At 40.8% G+C, this 16188-nt stretch overlaps 1 protein-coding gene across 2 annotated transcripts in view; it reads right to left on the bottom strand.

The window, feature by feature from the left end:
• Positions 1 to 16188, bottom strand: part of nf1a (neurofibromin 1a) — a 309684-nt gene that overhangs the window by 118257 nt on the left and 175239 nt on the right. For both annotated transcript variants that reach the window (XM_047391263.1, XM_047391264.1), the window contains exons 30-31: positions 8281 to 8439; positions 288 to 385 (exon numbers count right to left, since the gene is read on the bottom strand). In XM_047391263.1, coding sequence (XP_047247219.1) covers positions 288 to 385; positions 8281 to 8439 — 257 coding nt within the window. The remainder of the gene's footprint in view (positions 1 to 287; positions 386 to 8280; positions 8440 to 16188) is intronic.

Consider the following 16188-nt stretch of genomic DNA (forward strand, 5'->3'; position numbering starts at 1 on the left):
TCATCTAAATCTCTTTTATGATGGTCTCCATGGGCTGGCACATGACACACTTGACATACAGTATTTTGGCATTTGATGAACAAAATTTTGGTTCCGTTATTAGTTGTTAGCAAATTAGCAGAACTGTGCCCACCATTGCACCGTGGTAAACAAGGTCTAATGCACAATGCTTGCTAACACCATTCTAGTTCTGTTATGTGTAATTAGCAAATCTGTGAAAAGGTCCTTCATACAATGTTTTTGAGGTTTTGCCTGTGCTCTGTTTAAACAATGATATGGTCTCTTACCTTCTTGCAGAATCAAAGTTGCTCTTAACAAAGTCATTAAAAGGCCTCATATGTTCTTCTTTTGTAAACAGGACATGGTTTGCAATACTCTGTAGAATCTAAAAGAAAGACAAATGCACATGAAGGGACCTTATCTTTAAAAGAACTCAAATCATCTGGTTTACTTGTATAGATCTCACACAAATGTGTGTTCACTTTACATAATTTCAGTGCACAGTTAAAAGGCTACGTTCAAGCATCAAGTACTGCTTTTATTACAACTCGCTAAGATTACAGCAATAGTCTTTAATGTCGGGCTGAACCATTAATTAATCGACTTCAAGTAGTTCAAAACGCTGCATGCCTTTTAACTGATACCAAAAAGCAAGAACACATAACTCCTGTTTTAGCACACCTGCTTCCATTTCGTGTCAGGATTTATTTTAAAGTTCTTTTATTTGTTTTTGAAGGTGTACATGGTCTCAACCCTCAACATCTGTCTGACTCGATTGAGTTGCATGCTTCCTCACGCTCACTCAAGTCGGCAAATCACTTACTGCTGGTCGTCACAAAGTCAAAGTACAGGTTGAGAGGTGACTGGGCGTTTTTAGTCGATGCCCCTAAACTGTAGAATGAGTGGCCTTTCCAAATCAGCAGGCTGACTCAGTTTCTGTAATCTTTTCTTAAAACATTTTCTCTTTGGCTTTTAACTCAGTTTGATATTTTGGCTTTTATTTTTTTCCTAACTGATTATTATTGTAACTGCTTTTATTGAATTTCTCTCTTTGCTTTCTAGAAGTTTTAAGTCTCTGTATTTTTGTATTTTAATTTGTTATTTTATTAGTCTACAGCACTTTGGCCAACAGTGTTGCTTTGAAGTGATTTATAAATAAAGTGGTGTTGTAGTATTGAATTGTATCCAATTATATGACCAAGTCCCTAAAATAAAGCCTTACTTAAGGAAACTGAAATTTATTTAGCCTGGGTTTAAGCAAGGAAAGAGGTTACCTGCTGAACAACAGCCTGTTGTCTGATTTGGGAACATACTTGCTACCTTGGATGAGTTTAAAAGTTTTAAACTGCCCTTCAGTGTTTTGGTCCTAATCCTAATATTCTTAGAAATCCAGCCTGATTTCAGTTTTAATAAAAATACAGTCAGAGTAAATTCAAAGTTGGCAGTGGCTAGTTTATTTCTGGCTATGTTCAGTTATGTTATTAACACTCGTTTTGCCTAGGTCAGATGAAAGCAGACAACTGATCATTTCTGGCAATCTAAACTGCTAGATCACATTTCAGTTAAACATTTTACTTCCAAATAAACATAACACACAATAGGTTGTACAATCACAATCAAGTTTGTTGCACCATATTCTTATTCAGTTATTCAGATGGCTCAGATTTACCAAAGTGGAATGCTTTTTTATGTGCAATAAAACTCTTCATGAGCTTCATTATACAGGTACATCTAAAAATTGGAATATCATGTATTTTTTTGTCACTCAAGTCAAGTCAAACCTATACAGGTCCTTCTCAAAATATTAGCATATTGTGATAAAGTTCATTATTTTCCATAATGTAATGATGAAAATTTAACATTCATATATTTTAGATTCATTGCACACTAACTGAAATATTTCAGGTCTTTTATTGTCTTAATACGGATGATTTTGGCATAGAGCTCATGAAAACCCAAAATTCCTATCTCACAAAATTAGCATATTTCATCCGACCAATAAAAGAAAAGTGTTTTTAATACAAAAAACGTCAACCTTCAAATAATCATGTACAGTTATGCACTCAATACTTGGTCGGGAATCCTTTGGCAGAAATGACTGCTTCAATGCAGCGTGGCATGCGAAAAAAGTACTTTGGACCACTGAGCAACATTCCAGTGCTGCTTCTCTGTAGCCCAGGTCAGGCGCTAATAATTATGGCTTAAAGATAATGAAAACCCTAAATTCATTGTCTGAGAAAATTAGAATATTACATAACAGAGTTTTTAATGCATGCATATTTTGTTATGGCAATATTTTGGCCTACAAAATCTTGGGGAAGTCATGCTGGCATGACAGGTGTCCAGAAGCCAGTCATTCACACCCTCCACAAGAAGGGCAAACCACAAAATGACATAGCAAAAAAAACCTTGTTGTTCACAGAGTGCTGTACCCCAGCATATTCATAAAAAGTTGAGAGTGATGCAAAAAAATGCATCAACACGGCGATAACCACAGCCATGAGAGGATTGTCAAGAAGAATGCGTCAAACAAATTGGGGGAGCTTCAAAAGCAGTGGTCTGAGTCAGCTCATCAAGATCCACTATGCACACTATCCTAAACATGGGCGATGACTGTCACATTCCTTGTGTCAAGCCACTTCTGACCCAGAGACAACATTAGAAGCAACTTACTCGTGGTGTGTTTGTGTGGATGCGGAGGGCGTGGTGGGGGCACTCTTGCCGGGTGAGTTTGTATCATCTTGGTGTGGGGTGTGCTCGTGGTGTCTGCTTTGTTGCGCCTGTGAGCGGAGGCTGTGTCGGCATTGCATGGGGCCCTTGCCTTGCCATCGTGGCGCGCTGTATGGTGGGGGGCAGGATGCGGCGGGGCTGCTTGGAACGGGGCAGTGTGTGGAGCTTGCACTGTGTCTTCGTCGGCGTTTTGGGGATGGAGCTCATCTGTGGGGGTGGCTGGTGTCTCTGCCCACTACCGCACCTGTGGTTCTTGCTGTCCTGGGTGCTTTGGTGTGTGCTGGCTCACTCCTGGTGGCTGCTTCCTGGGGCCTGGGTCCCTTGACTTTGCTGGGCCTCTGTTTGGGAAGTGATGTGTCCTGGGTCTCTGGGTCCATGGCTGGATCTGCTCGGGCTTAGACAGTTGCCGACGAGGCCTGTGGGCTCGTTGCTGCAGCTCCCTGGGGCTTCTGCACTGTGGCTGATGAGTGGTTCCCCTGGGACTCTCCCCTGCTCTTCTCTGGGGAAGTTGTGGTAGTCCCGGCAGTGTTCTCCTGGGGTTTCTGTGCTCTGGGGGTCCTTTGGATGTCTCTGGCTCGGATCTCCTCCGTGTCTGTCTCAGGTCCAGGGGGGCAGGTGTGTGGCTCCTCACACTCGTTGTTGCATATTTTTATGGAGAAACCTTGTATACACAAGCGCGCTCACACTCAAACCCACAGGGGTTTAGATTCAGATGTTAGCAGATACACAAATGTTTAATATTGAGCAGCAATTACCACTAAATACATCTTGCATTCATTAATGCTGTGTACTTTTTGGTAAGAATGCTGTTATTATATATATGTTTCTGCAGGTGTAGAAGCAAGCAAGGTGTTATTTGGTAATCTCTTCATCCTTCTATCTCTCCTCCATTATTTTGTCTTCGTCTCCCTTTTTGCATTTTTGCCCCACCTCTCTCTCTCTCTTGCTTCTTATTTTTTCCTTTTCATTTTCATTTCCGTCTCCGTGTCTGTAACAACTGAAATAATCCCAAAGCAGTTTCTAATAAAGTTTCTTTTCTATAAATATCATGCAGAACTTTTAAGTGTTAGCTGTAATGCTTCACTTGTGAAAGTAAATCTTTTGGGCTTCTTCTTGCCATTCAGACAACAATTCTGAGTGCTAACTCTGCCGGTCAGGACACGGTTAAAAAAAAAAAGAAAAAAAAAAGAAGCACCTTACCTGGGCTAAAGAGAAAAGGAACTGGACTGCTGCTTAGTGGTCAAAAGTCATCTTTCAGATGAAAGTAAAGTTTGCATTTCATTTGGAAAACAATGTCCCAGAGTCTGGGGGAAGAGTGGACAGGCACAGAATCCATGTAGCTTGAAGTCAATAGTACAGTTTCCTGTCAGTAAGGATTTGGGGTGCCATGTCATCCGCTGATGTTGGTCCACTGGGTTTTCTTAAGTCCAGAGTCAATGCAGCCATCTACCAGGAAACTACCAGCACATCATGCTTCCTTCTTTGCACCTCCCCACACTACCGAAGGTACCAAAAGCTGGTTAGGTGATCATGGTGTTAGTGTGCTTGACTGGCCAGCTAACTAGCCTGAACCGAACCCTGTAAAGAATCTATGGAGTATTGTCAAGAGGAAGATGAGAGACACTAGACCCAACAATGCAGATGACATGAAGGTTGCGATCAAAGCAACCTGAGCTTTTTGGGAGGTTTTAATTATCTGTAAGCCATAATCATCAAAATGACAAGAATTAAAGGTTTGAAATATTTCACTATGTGCGCCGTTGGTAGCACTGTTGCCTTGCAGTAAGAAGGTCTTGGGTTCGACTCCCGGTCGGGGGTCTTTCTGAATGGAGTTTGCATGTTTCTCCCCATGCATGTGTGGGTTCTCACTGGGTACTTTGGCTTCCTTCCAAAAACATGACTAATATAGATTGGGATTGGTCTCTCTAAATTGCCCTTAGGTGTGAATGAGTGTGTGCATGGTTGTTTGTCCTGTATGTCTCTGTGTTGCCCTACAATGGATTGGTGACTTGTCCAGGGTGTACCCTGCCTCTCGCCCGTAGCCAGCTCCCCCGTGATCCACTAAGCAGTATAAAAGTTACACTTTCTGAAATGAGTAATTTTTTTTTAAACTTTTTCCAAGCTGTGTACAAACAAAGGCTCAAACAGGAAAAACCGGTTCCAAGGGGCATTTTCAAGTGGGACAATGCAGCTGATGAGGCCCTACAGGACTGCTGTCAAACACCAGATTGGCAGACATTTGCAGACACAGCTGATGGCGACATTAATGAGTACACAGATTCTGTCATTGGCTATATAGGAAAGTGCATTGAGGTAGTTGTGCCAAAAGCCTCCATCTGCACTTACCCCAACCAGAAACCATGGGTCGGGCCTGAAGTACGTGCTAAACGTACAGCACACACTGCTGCCTTTAAATCTGGAGATCCTGAGGCCTACAAAGCAGCGAAGTATGACCTCAGAAAGACTGTTAATACATTGCAGAGGGAGTACAGGGAGAGTGCCAAGTCTGCCCAACAGAGCAATGTCCCGAGGCATGGACTGCAATGCATCAGACTTACAGTGGGAGGAGCAGGACTGTGGAACTGCCCAGTGCATCTTTTCCAAATAAGCTTAACATCTTCTACGCTCAGTTTAATGCGGATAACACCAGACCCGTCACCAGACCACATGTGTATATAGTGAGCACGCTACACTCAACATAGACATCCTGGCTTAATGTTGGCTGAATCATCTCTCCTCTACTTACTCTTCATGTATGACTGTACCGCCAGGCACAGCTCAAACGTTATCCTCAAGTTTGCTCACGACACCACCATCTTGGGCCTCATTACAGACAACAACGAGAGTGCCTGCAGGAATGACATGAAATCACTGACCAATTGGTCAGCAAAACTAAGGAGATGAGAGTGGACTTTAGGAGACAGCGTGGAGGCCAGCATTCCCCCATCTATATTAATAATGCTGAGGTGGAGTAGGTCAACAGCTTCAAGTTACTCAGCGTTCACATCACTGAGGACTTATCCTGGATAGTACATGCAGACACTGTGGTCAAGAAAGCCAGATGGAGGCTCAACTTCCTGAGAAGGCTAAGGAAGTTCGGTATGAACACCAGCATCCTAATAAACTTCTACTTGTACAGTATTGAGAGCCTGCTGATGGGCTGTATCACAGTGGGGTACGGAAACTGCACCCGTCAGATACGGAAACCACTACAGAGGGCGGTGAGAATGGCAGAGGTCACCTAAAATTACACATAATGTTTATTGTGGAATGGGTACGTAGTCGACGGTGGCGGCAGTGGTTTGTCCTTTAACCAGTGGGTTGCCGGTTCGAATTACCGCTCTGTCTGTTTCAGTCGTTGTGTCCTTAGGCAAGATACTTCACCCTCATTGCCTGCTGATGGTGGTCAGAGGCCTCGGTGGCACCTTATGGCAGCCTCATTCTGTGAATCTGCCCCAGGGCAGCTGTAGCTACAATGTAGCTCACAACTGTCAGTGTGTGAATGTGTGTATGAATAGGTGGAAGACAGATTACATGCTCATCCGGGAGGAGGGAATGCTGCAAGTCACTGACTGGATGCAATCTGCTGGGTTTCCTTAGATAGAAAAACTTTTTATCCAATTTGAATAAATAACTGAATCTGACTGCACTGTTCAATGGTTAGGATTAATTGGAATGTACAGGTCCTTCTCAAAATATTAGCATATTGTGATAAAGTTAATTATTTTCCATAATGTCATGATGAAAATTTAACATTCATATATTTTAGATTCATTGCACACTAACTGAAATATTTCAGGTCTTTTATTGTCTTAATACGGATGATTGTGGCATACAGCTCATGAAAACCCAAAATTCCTATCTCACAAAATTAGCATATTTCATCCGACCAATAAAAGAAAAATGTTTTTAATACAAAAAACATCAACCTTCAAATAATCATGTATAGTTATGCACTCGATACTTGGTCGGGAATCCTTTTGCAGAAAGGACTGCTTCAATGCGGCGTGGCATGGAGGCAATCAGCCTGTGGCACTGCTGAGGTCTTATGGAGGCCCAGGATGCTTCGATAGCGGCCTTTAGCTCATCCAGAGTGTTGGGTCTTGAGTCTCTCAACGTTCTCTTCACAATATCCCACAGATTCTCTATGGGGTTCAGGTCAGGAGAGTTGGCAGGCCAATTGAGCACAGTGATACCATGGTCAGTAAACCATTTACCAGTGGTTTTGGCACTGTGAGCAGGTGCCAGGTCGTGCTGAAAAATGAAATCTTCATCTCCATAAAGCTTTTCAGCAGATGGAAGCATGAAGTGCTCCAAAATCTCCTGATAGCTTGCTGCATTGACCCTGCCCTTGATAAAACACAGTGGACCAACACCAGCAGCTGACACGGCACCCCAGACCATCACTGACTGTGGGTACTTGACACTGGACTTCTGGCATTTTGGCATTTCCTTCTCCCCAGTCTTCCTCCAGACTCTGGCACCTTGATTTCCGAATGACATGCAGAATTTGCTTTCATCCGAAAAAAGTACTTTGGACCACTGAGCAACAGTCCAGTGCTGCTTCTCTGTAGCCCAGGTCTGGGGAATGCGGCACCTGTAGCCCATTTCCTGCACATGCCTGTGCACGGTGGCTCTGGATGTTTCTACTTCAGACTCAGTCCACTGCTTCCGCAGGTCCCCCAAGGTCTGGAATCGGCCCTTCTCCACAATCTTCCTCAGGGTCCGGTCACCTCTTCTCGTTGTGCAGCGTTTTCTGCCACACCTTTTCCTTCCCACAGACTTCCCACTGAGGTGCCTTGATACAGCACTCTGGGAACAGCCTATTTGTTCAGAAATTTATTTCTGTGTCTTACCCTCTTGCTTGAGGGTGTCAATAGTGGCCTTCTGGACAGCAGTCAGGTCGGCAGTCTTACCCATGATTGGGGTTTTGAGTGATGAACCAGGCTGGGAGTTTTAAAGGCCTCAGGAATCTTTTGCAGGTGTTTAGAGTTAACTCGTTGATTCAGATGATTAGGTTCATAGCTCATTTAGAGACCCTTTTAATGATATGCTAATTTTGTGAGATAGGAATTTTGGGTTTTCATGAGCTGTATGCCAAAATCATCCGTATTAACACAATAAAAGACCTGAAATATTTCAGTTAGTGTGCAATGAATCTAAAATATATTAATGTTAAATTTTCATCATGACATTTGGAAAATAATTAACTTTATCACAATATGCTAATATTTTGAGAAGGACCTGTATGTACCTGACTGTTGTGAAGTGCCTTGAGACAACATGTGTTGTGAATTGGCGCTATATAAATAAAACTGAATTGAATTGATTGTAGTGTAAGCGCTTTGGGGTCTCTGGGGACTTGATAAAGCACTATCCAAGTGCAGGCCATTTACCATTTTAGTAGAACTGTAATCAAAATGATAATTTTACTTTGCCTTACTCTTATTCAATATACTAAGAGCTGCTAATGAATGTATTGATTATACTCACTGTACCCTTTCATTTCTTTTCAGCCACACCCCAGAGCTAACTTACTTCCCAGCTTACCTTGGACATGAGCTTGAGACCCCGTTCTACTCTGGGCAGGGGTTTTTTGTCCAAGATGCCAGCCTCATAAGGGGACACAATGGCCGGGTTGATGAAGCGTAGGAACATCGCACTACCCACTGCGCCTATGCTGTTCTGTGGGAACCGCTGGCTCACCACCTGAATGGATAGGGATATGTGAAATGGACAGGTGGGGTTGCAGAGGAGGACAAGAGAACAGAGAAATCAAAGGGAGAATGTAGAACAAAAAGAAGAGAAGAACAAATGAGATGAGACAAATACATCCAAGCAAAGAAAAAAAAAGAATTGACAAGGCAAAATTTTAACAAACGAAATATCCTGGAGAATTACAAAATCTAAATGTAATAACATGTGCAACAGAGCAAAGTGGGCTAGTAAAAGTTCAGGAAGATAAACGGTGAAATAGTGGAAGAAAATCTGAGTTTATTCTGAGCTGTAACAAGAGTGTTTCCTGCAGTTTTTCTTCAGTAAACACTAGTTTACTTTATCTTCACCCCATTTCATGTCAACCTACTTTTAAGAATTAGAAAAATAAAGGCCACTAGTGCCTAAACAATACCTAAAAAAAAAAAACAGACCACAGTTGGATTGTCCAGTTCATTTGCCAATGTGTGAAAGTGAATCCAAGCTCCGGTGCAGACCAAACCACCTGAAAACGAGGGTCTTGGTTTGCTTTAAAGTACAACCTGGTTCTGTTTGCTTACAGTGGGAAAGCAAGCAGGCAATCCAGCAAATCAAAGAGACAAAGTGGCCCAAAGCGAGGAAGTGTATTCTCTATATATGAATTAAGAACATGTAATCTTTGAAATTCAGCTCATACAGCACAGCATATAATTGGTTCGGTCCCTCTTTATGGTAAGATGGGTTAATATTTACCAGCCAGGGAGAATCTTTGAACCAAATATTCATAAATCAGATGTTTTTAGTGTCTATAGTTTTTCAGAGAATAGTATTCGTTCTATTCACAATTAACATTTTAGCAACCTCAAATGTCTAACGTAGGGTAAATGTACAAATTGTAACATAAATATTTGCAATACACGCATGGTGCTCCTTCTTGTGAGAGTGCCGCTGTTTTACCTGGATGACATTGTCAAGGCAGTTGGGCCTCCTTTTCAAAACTACAGTTTAAAAGTAAACCAAACCAAATGTAGTTGTAAAATGATTCATCATTCCCCTCCCAATTTGACAACCTCTCCCAGACTATGATGGTGTAAAAGCATGAAAAGCAAAAGGCAACAATGGACAGGAATCCAATCCAATCTTTTCACTTGCAAAGCATGTTGAAGTTTTTCATTTTTACCATAGGTTGAATATCCCATAATGACAACGTGAAAGAAGTTTGTTTTATATATGTGTACGATGTTTCACCTAAAAGGGACAGTGAATAAATATTTAATATTGCAAATCAAAATGTGAGCTCTTGGAAACAATTTCAGAGCATTTCTGGAGGTAACGGCTAATATGAAGTCTCTTTCAGTCATTGATTCAATAATGTTTTAATGCAAATGGTACAATCAATACAGTCAAATTCTCTCAGGGTCAGTAAGTCATTGTCAAGTAGAAACTTCTTAGTCAGCAGAGGAGTAACATGGGGGAGCATTTACAATACCTGTTTTTAAGGGTTGTGCTACGCACTTTTAATATTACAAAGAGATTCAAACCTGTCCCATAAGAAGAGTTTCCTTAACCCTCCCGCAGTCCCGGAGGGGTCGCACGGACCCCGTTTGCGCTTCTCATCACATTTCCGACCACTGCCCAAGATTTTTGGTCCTGTGGGGGTCAAACCACCCCTGCGTGCAGTTCTTTCAGGCGCCTCACGTGACATCTGCTTAGCCAGGACTGCGATGTCTTCTGTTGTGACCTGGCACTATCGAACATTTTATTTACTTAGCCTTCAAGAGGAGGTGGGTTGTTGGATGGATTGCCGCTTTGGGAACCTCCCTAATATGATAGGAGAAACACTCATCCTTTCACTGCCTTCCACTTATCTTCCAAGCAACCCTCTCTAGCTCGTTCTGGAGAATCCCAAGGTTTGCCCTGAGGTCTCCTCGCAGGGGGGAGTACCTGCTATCTCCAAAAGGACGTGCCCAGAATGCATTCTAAAAGGATGCCTGAACCACCTCGACTGACTGCTTTCAATATGTATGAGTTACTCTTCTCAGAGCTCCTCTGGATGACTGAGCCAAGCCACCATAGGGGGAACGCTCTTTTCAGCTGCCTGTGGTCCAGAATCCCATTCTTTCTGTTGTGATCCGTATCTCATCATCATAGGAAAGGGTCTGAAGACAGACAGTTAAGCTCAGAGATTTGCTTTTGAGGGGGTCATATGTGTGGACAGTGGAATGGGGTGATGCTGGATATTAGGCCGGCTAGGATCCCTACTGTTGCAATTGGTTCCTGAATCTCCTCTCTTCCATTGACACTTCAGCGATTCCTGGTAGGAATGTCCGAGCACAGATCAAAGCAAACAAAGGTAAGAAAAATGCTAATGGACTTGTTTAGCTTAACCGGCAATAAAAACCTTTTCTAAACTTATTTTTATTTTTTTATAAAAGGTGGCTGATCTGAGTTATTTAAGTGGATAATACAAAAGAGCCACTAATTAACTATTATTAGATAACTGAGCTAACGGACTAGTAAATAACTTTTGAATATAGGTTTTCAGTGTTAGTCATTCAACGGCAAAATGGCAAGAATCAATAAATTGTTGTGTAATTAGCACTTTTCTTAATGCTTCCTATAAAAACAGAAAGGTGTTTATTCCAATTTTGGTTATGTCTTCCACCACAGTGTACGTCTTTATAAAATAAAATTATCTAGTGTTTTAGTTGACACTGAATTCTGTCCCATTATTGTGACAGAAGTAAAACTGAAATATAAAAAAAATATTTTTTAAACCTTGAGGACATAAAACAGCTATAAACACCTTCAGCTGTTTTCAATAACAAATATAGAAAAAAGAATAAACATACCTGCTAAAATCAATATTGTTTGTAGCAGCAATACAAAGACTGCTACTTTCTATTACAGTAACACATATATTAAGACCAACAACTTCCCAGCTTTATTTAAGTCTCTCTCTCTATATATCTGTGAGGAAATACAGCGGCCAGTTACACAGGGGAGTGTTGAGTCCAAGGGGGGCCAGTTGGCTCACCAAGTTCTGGGGGATAATTGTGTTGAATGCTGAGCTAAAGTCATGAAACAGCATTTGCACACAAGTATTATTCCTCTCCAGATGTTCACGGCCCCCTGCTCACCACAACAATACCATTATCAAGTTTGGAGATGACACACAGGCTCATCTTTGGGGGGTTGGAGTCTACCTACAGGGACAAAGTGGAGTGGCTGACAGCGTGCTACACAGAGATCAACTTGCTTCTCCACACCTCCAAGACAGAGGAGATAATAATTGACTTCAGGAAAAAGAGAACAGACATTTCACCGCTGATGATAAGCAGGGTCTGTGTGGAGAGGGTGGCTTCCGCTTCTTGGGAGTCCACATCAAGGAGGACCTGACCTGCAATACCTCTTAACTGATGAAAAAGGCCTAGCAGACCCTGTACATCCTGAGGGTCCTCAGGAAAAGTAACATCACACAGAGTCTAGTGGTGTCCCTGCTCTTGTGCACTGATCAAATTGCTGTTTTCTCAATGTTGTTGTGCTCATGAGATTGACAATAAAGAATATTCTATTCAGTTTAGACACTGACGGCTGTTATTTTGAGAGGACAGCAAATTGAGAAGCTCATACAAGCTGTACACCGACTACTTCACAGCGTACTAAAAGTGTTATATCTTTTCCAATAAAGGATATACAAAAAATAACAACAAAGATACAAGAAATTTAAAATATCGTGAAAAAAATTCAATATTTTTGTCCATTCCAGAAAGTGAAACTCATAAATATAGATTCAAAACACATAGAGGTCAAATATTTCAAGCCTCTATTTCCTGTAATTTTGATGATTATGGCTTACAGATAAAAAAAACAAAAAAAACAATTGTGTCTCAAAAAATTATAATATCACATAACATAAATAAAAAATAAAAAACATTTTAAATGTATATATATATGATATGGCCTGCACAATCATGTGGAAAACTGCTGACTTGACAGATTTCCAGAAGTCATTGACACCCTCCACAAGGATGGTAAACCAGAAAAGGTCATAACAAAATGAGCTTGTTGTTCACAGAGAACTGTATCCAAGCATATGCATAGAAAGTTTGGTGTCATACAAAATATGCACCAGCAACAGAGATAACTGCAGCCTTGAGAAGATTTTTAACAAAAATTAATTGAGGAATATGGAGGAGCTTCAAAAGAAGTGGACTGAGGATGGAGCCAATGCATCAAAAACCCCTAAAGACAAATAAATATTTGTCCGAAATATGGGCTACAAACCCTTCCTGAACCGGAGACAACATCACAACCGTTTCAGCTGGGCGAAGGAGAAAAAGACCCGTACAGTTGCTCAGTGGTCCAAAGTCCTCTTTTTGAATGAAAGAAAAGAGACACCAAACTTGACAATACAGATGACCCAAAAACAGTTATCAAAGCAACCTGAGCTTTGATTACACCTCAGCAGAACCACGGGCTGATCAACGCCATGCCATGCTGCATTGATGCAGTAATTAATGCAAAAGGAGGCCCATCAAAGAACTGAGTGCATAGAAATGTAATTTCTGTTTAAAATATACAGGTCCTTCTCAAAATATTAGCATATTGTGATAAAGTTAATTATTTTCCATAATGCCATGATGAAAATTTAACATTCATATATTTTAGATTCATTGCACACTAACTGAAATATTTCAGGTCTTTTATTGTCTTAATACGGATGATTTTGGCATACAGCTCATGAAAACCCAAAATTCCTATCTCACAAAATTAGCATATCATTAAAAGGGTCTCTAAACGAGCTATGAACCTAATCATCTGAATCAACGAGTTAACTCTAAACACCTGCAAAAGATTCCTGAGGCCTTTAAAACTCCCAGCCTGGTTCATCACTCAAAACCCCAATCATGGGTAAGACTGCCGACCTGACTGCTGTCCAGAAGGCCACTATTGACACCCTCAAGCAAGAGGGTAAGACACAGAAAGAAATTTCTCAACGAATAGGCTGTTCCCAGAGTGCTGTATCAAGGCACCTCAGTGGGAAGTCTGTGGGAAGGAAAAGGTGTGGCAGAAAATGCTGCACAACGAGAAGAGGTGACCGGACCCCGAGGAAGATTGTGGAGAAGGGCCGATTCCAGACCTTGGGGGACCTGCGGAAGCAGTAGACTGAGTCTGGAGTAGAAACATCCAGAGCCACCGTGCACAGGCGTGTGCAGGAAATGGGCTACAGGTGCCGCATTCCCGAGGTCAAGCCACTTTTGAACCAGAAACAGCAGCAGGAGCGCCTGACCTGGGCTACAGAGAAGCAGCACTGGACTTTTGCTCAGTGGTCCAAAGTACTTTTTTTGGATGAAAGCAAATTCTGCATGTCATTCGGAAATCAAGGTGCCAGAGTCTGGAGGAAGACTGGGGAGAAGGAAATGCCAAAATGCCAGAAGTCCAGTGTCAAGTACCCACAGTCAGTGATGGTCTGGGGTGCCGTGTCAGCTGCTGGTGTTGGTCCACTGTGTTTTATCAAGGGCAGGGTCAATGCAGCTAGCTATCAGGAGATTTTGGAGCACTTCATGCTTCCATCTGCTGAAAAGCTTTATGGAGATGAAGATTTCATTTTTCAGCATGACCTGGCACCTGCTCACAGTGCTGGTAAATGGTTTACTGACCATGGTATCACTGTGCTCAATTGGCCTGCCAACTCTCCTGACCTGAACCCCATAGAGAATCTGAGGGATATTGTGAAGAGAACGTTGAGAGACTCAAGACCCAACACTCTGGATGAGCTAAAGGCCGCTATCGAAGCATCCTGGGCCTCCATAAGACCTCAGCAGTGCCACAGGCTGATTGCCTCCATGCCACGCCGCATTGAAGCAGTCATTTCTGCCAAAGGATTCCCGACCAAGTATTGAGTGCATAACTGTACATGATTATTTGAAGGTTGACGTTTTTTGTATTAAAAACACTTTTCTTTTATTGGTCGGATGAAATATGCTAATTTTGTGAGATAGGAATTTTGGGTTTTCATGAGCTGTATGCCACAATCATCCGTATTAAGACAATAAAAGACCTGAAATATTTCAGTTAGTGTGCAATGAATCTAAAATATATGAATGTTAAATTTTCATCAGTACATTATGGAAAATAATGAACTTTATCACAATATGCTAATATTTTGAGAAGGACCTATATTCCTTTCATTAATATCATGTGATCTAATTTACTGGGAAACAAAATTTTGTGTTTTTATTAACTGTAAGTCATAATCATCAAAATTACAAGAAATAGAGTTTGAAATATGTCACTCTATATGTAATGAATTTAAATAAAATAGGAGTGTCTGTTTCTGATAAAAGTCACAAAAAGTATTTAACTTTATCAAAACGTAAAATTTTTGCAAGTTCTTATCTAGTTCTTTTTAAGGATTTACTGGCACAACATTGTGCCATAATACAACCATAAATCAGTTATTTTCCCATTGACAAGAACTGATCCTAAGCACCCACAGTAAGATAACTACATTAGGGAAATCTCATAGAGATCAGAAGAACAAGTTCTGCTGTGGTGCAGAGTGGGTTCCACATGCTTAATGTGGCAGAGTTGGCCTCTTTCTTTATGAGCGGTATATTTCTTTTAAAGAATCCAAATTAGCACTTACTGAGAACACGGGTAGATATAAAGCCATGCACGTTATTCCCATCTCACACTGCAGCAAAACAACTTGCTTAGACTTATGTTTTCTGACAATAAAGCATTAATATATATCCTTGTTTACAATGACCCTCATTCATTTTCATAAAAAAAAGCAATGAACAAAGTAATTAAATTAGTGAAACCATCTTCGTAAATGGCTGCATAATGCAACTAAATCTCTGCAGGCTCTGCACCACATTGAAGAATCCTACATAAATATCTCAGCTGATAAGAAATAATGTCTTTAAGAGAAATTGTGTACACTACAACAGGTAAGGCATGCAGCTTTTTAAGTGAGTGTAATATGGATGCATTGTTCAGTCAGAATGAAGCAGCATGATAACAATGCAGACAAAATGTATTACAAATGTCTCCTGGACCATTAACAGAGAGACCAAAAAGAAAACAGAAAATGCAATTTCTGAAGAACTGTTAATAGAAAGTGCATAGAATTTTAAATAAAGCCATCATTAATAAGATTTTTAAGAGAGGGTAACACACAAAGTTAATTATGAAAAAGAGAACAAATTACAAAAAGAAAATTAAAAACCACATTTTAAGAATGAAGAAAAAATGGAAATAAAATGGATTTAGTATAATGCAAAAATGCTTTTTTTGCTTTAGGGGAAAAAGTGTGTAGAGGAAAATAGATTCACCAAACTTACTGCTTTTTTGTTTTCCTTTTTTTCTTTTACTGTGGCTTTATTCAGTAGAGAGTGGCAAGTAGCCTACAGAACAGAGATGAGCACAATCATGGTCACAGCACCAGATGAAAACAGCAAACTCAACAATCCATGACAAAAGTTAAGATCACTCATTGAGGGTCCTAAAGCAATTTTAGAGTTACCTGGACTAAAGAAAAAATACATTAATATGATTTATATGTTAATATGGAAGATATATAAAACATTATGATAAAGCAAGTGGATGCCTCTTTTAAGAGTTAGCCAGCAAACTCCTTACTTCCTGGTTTAATAAACAAAGTGAGGGGGATCAACAGTGAAAAAACAAAAACCAAAGAAAACAAAAATGAAAGTTGAGTTGAGTTGAAAATTAAATAAAAATGCATAAATTATA

Source organism: Girardinichthys multiradiatus, chromosome 18 (genome assembly GCF_021462225.1).
Source record: "Girardinichthys multiradiatus isolate DD_20200921_A chromosome 18, DD_fGirMul_XY1, whole genome shotgun sequence".
Classification (NCBI taxonomy): Eukaryota; Metazoa; Chordata; class Actinopteri; order Cyprinodontiformes; family Goodeidae; genus Girardinichthys; species Girardinichthys multiradiatus.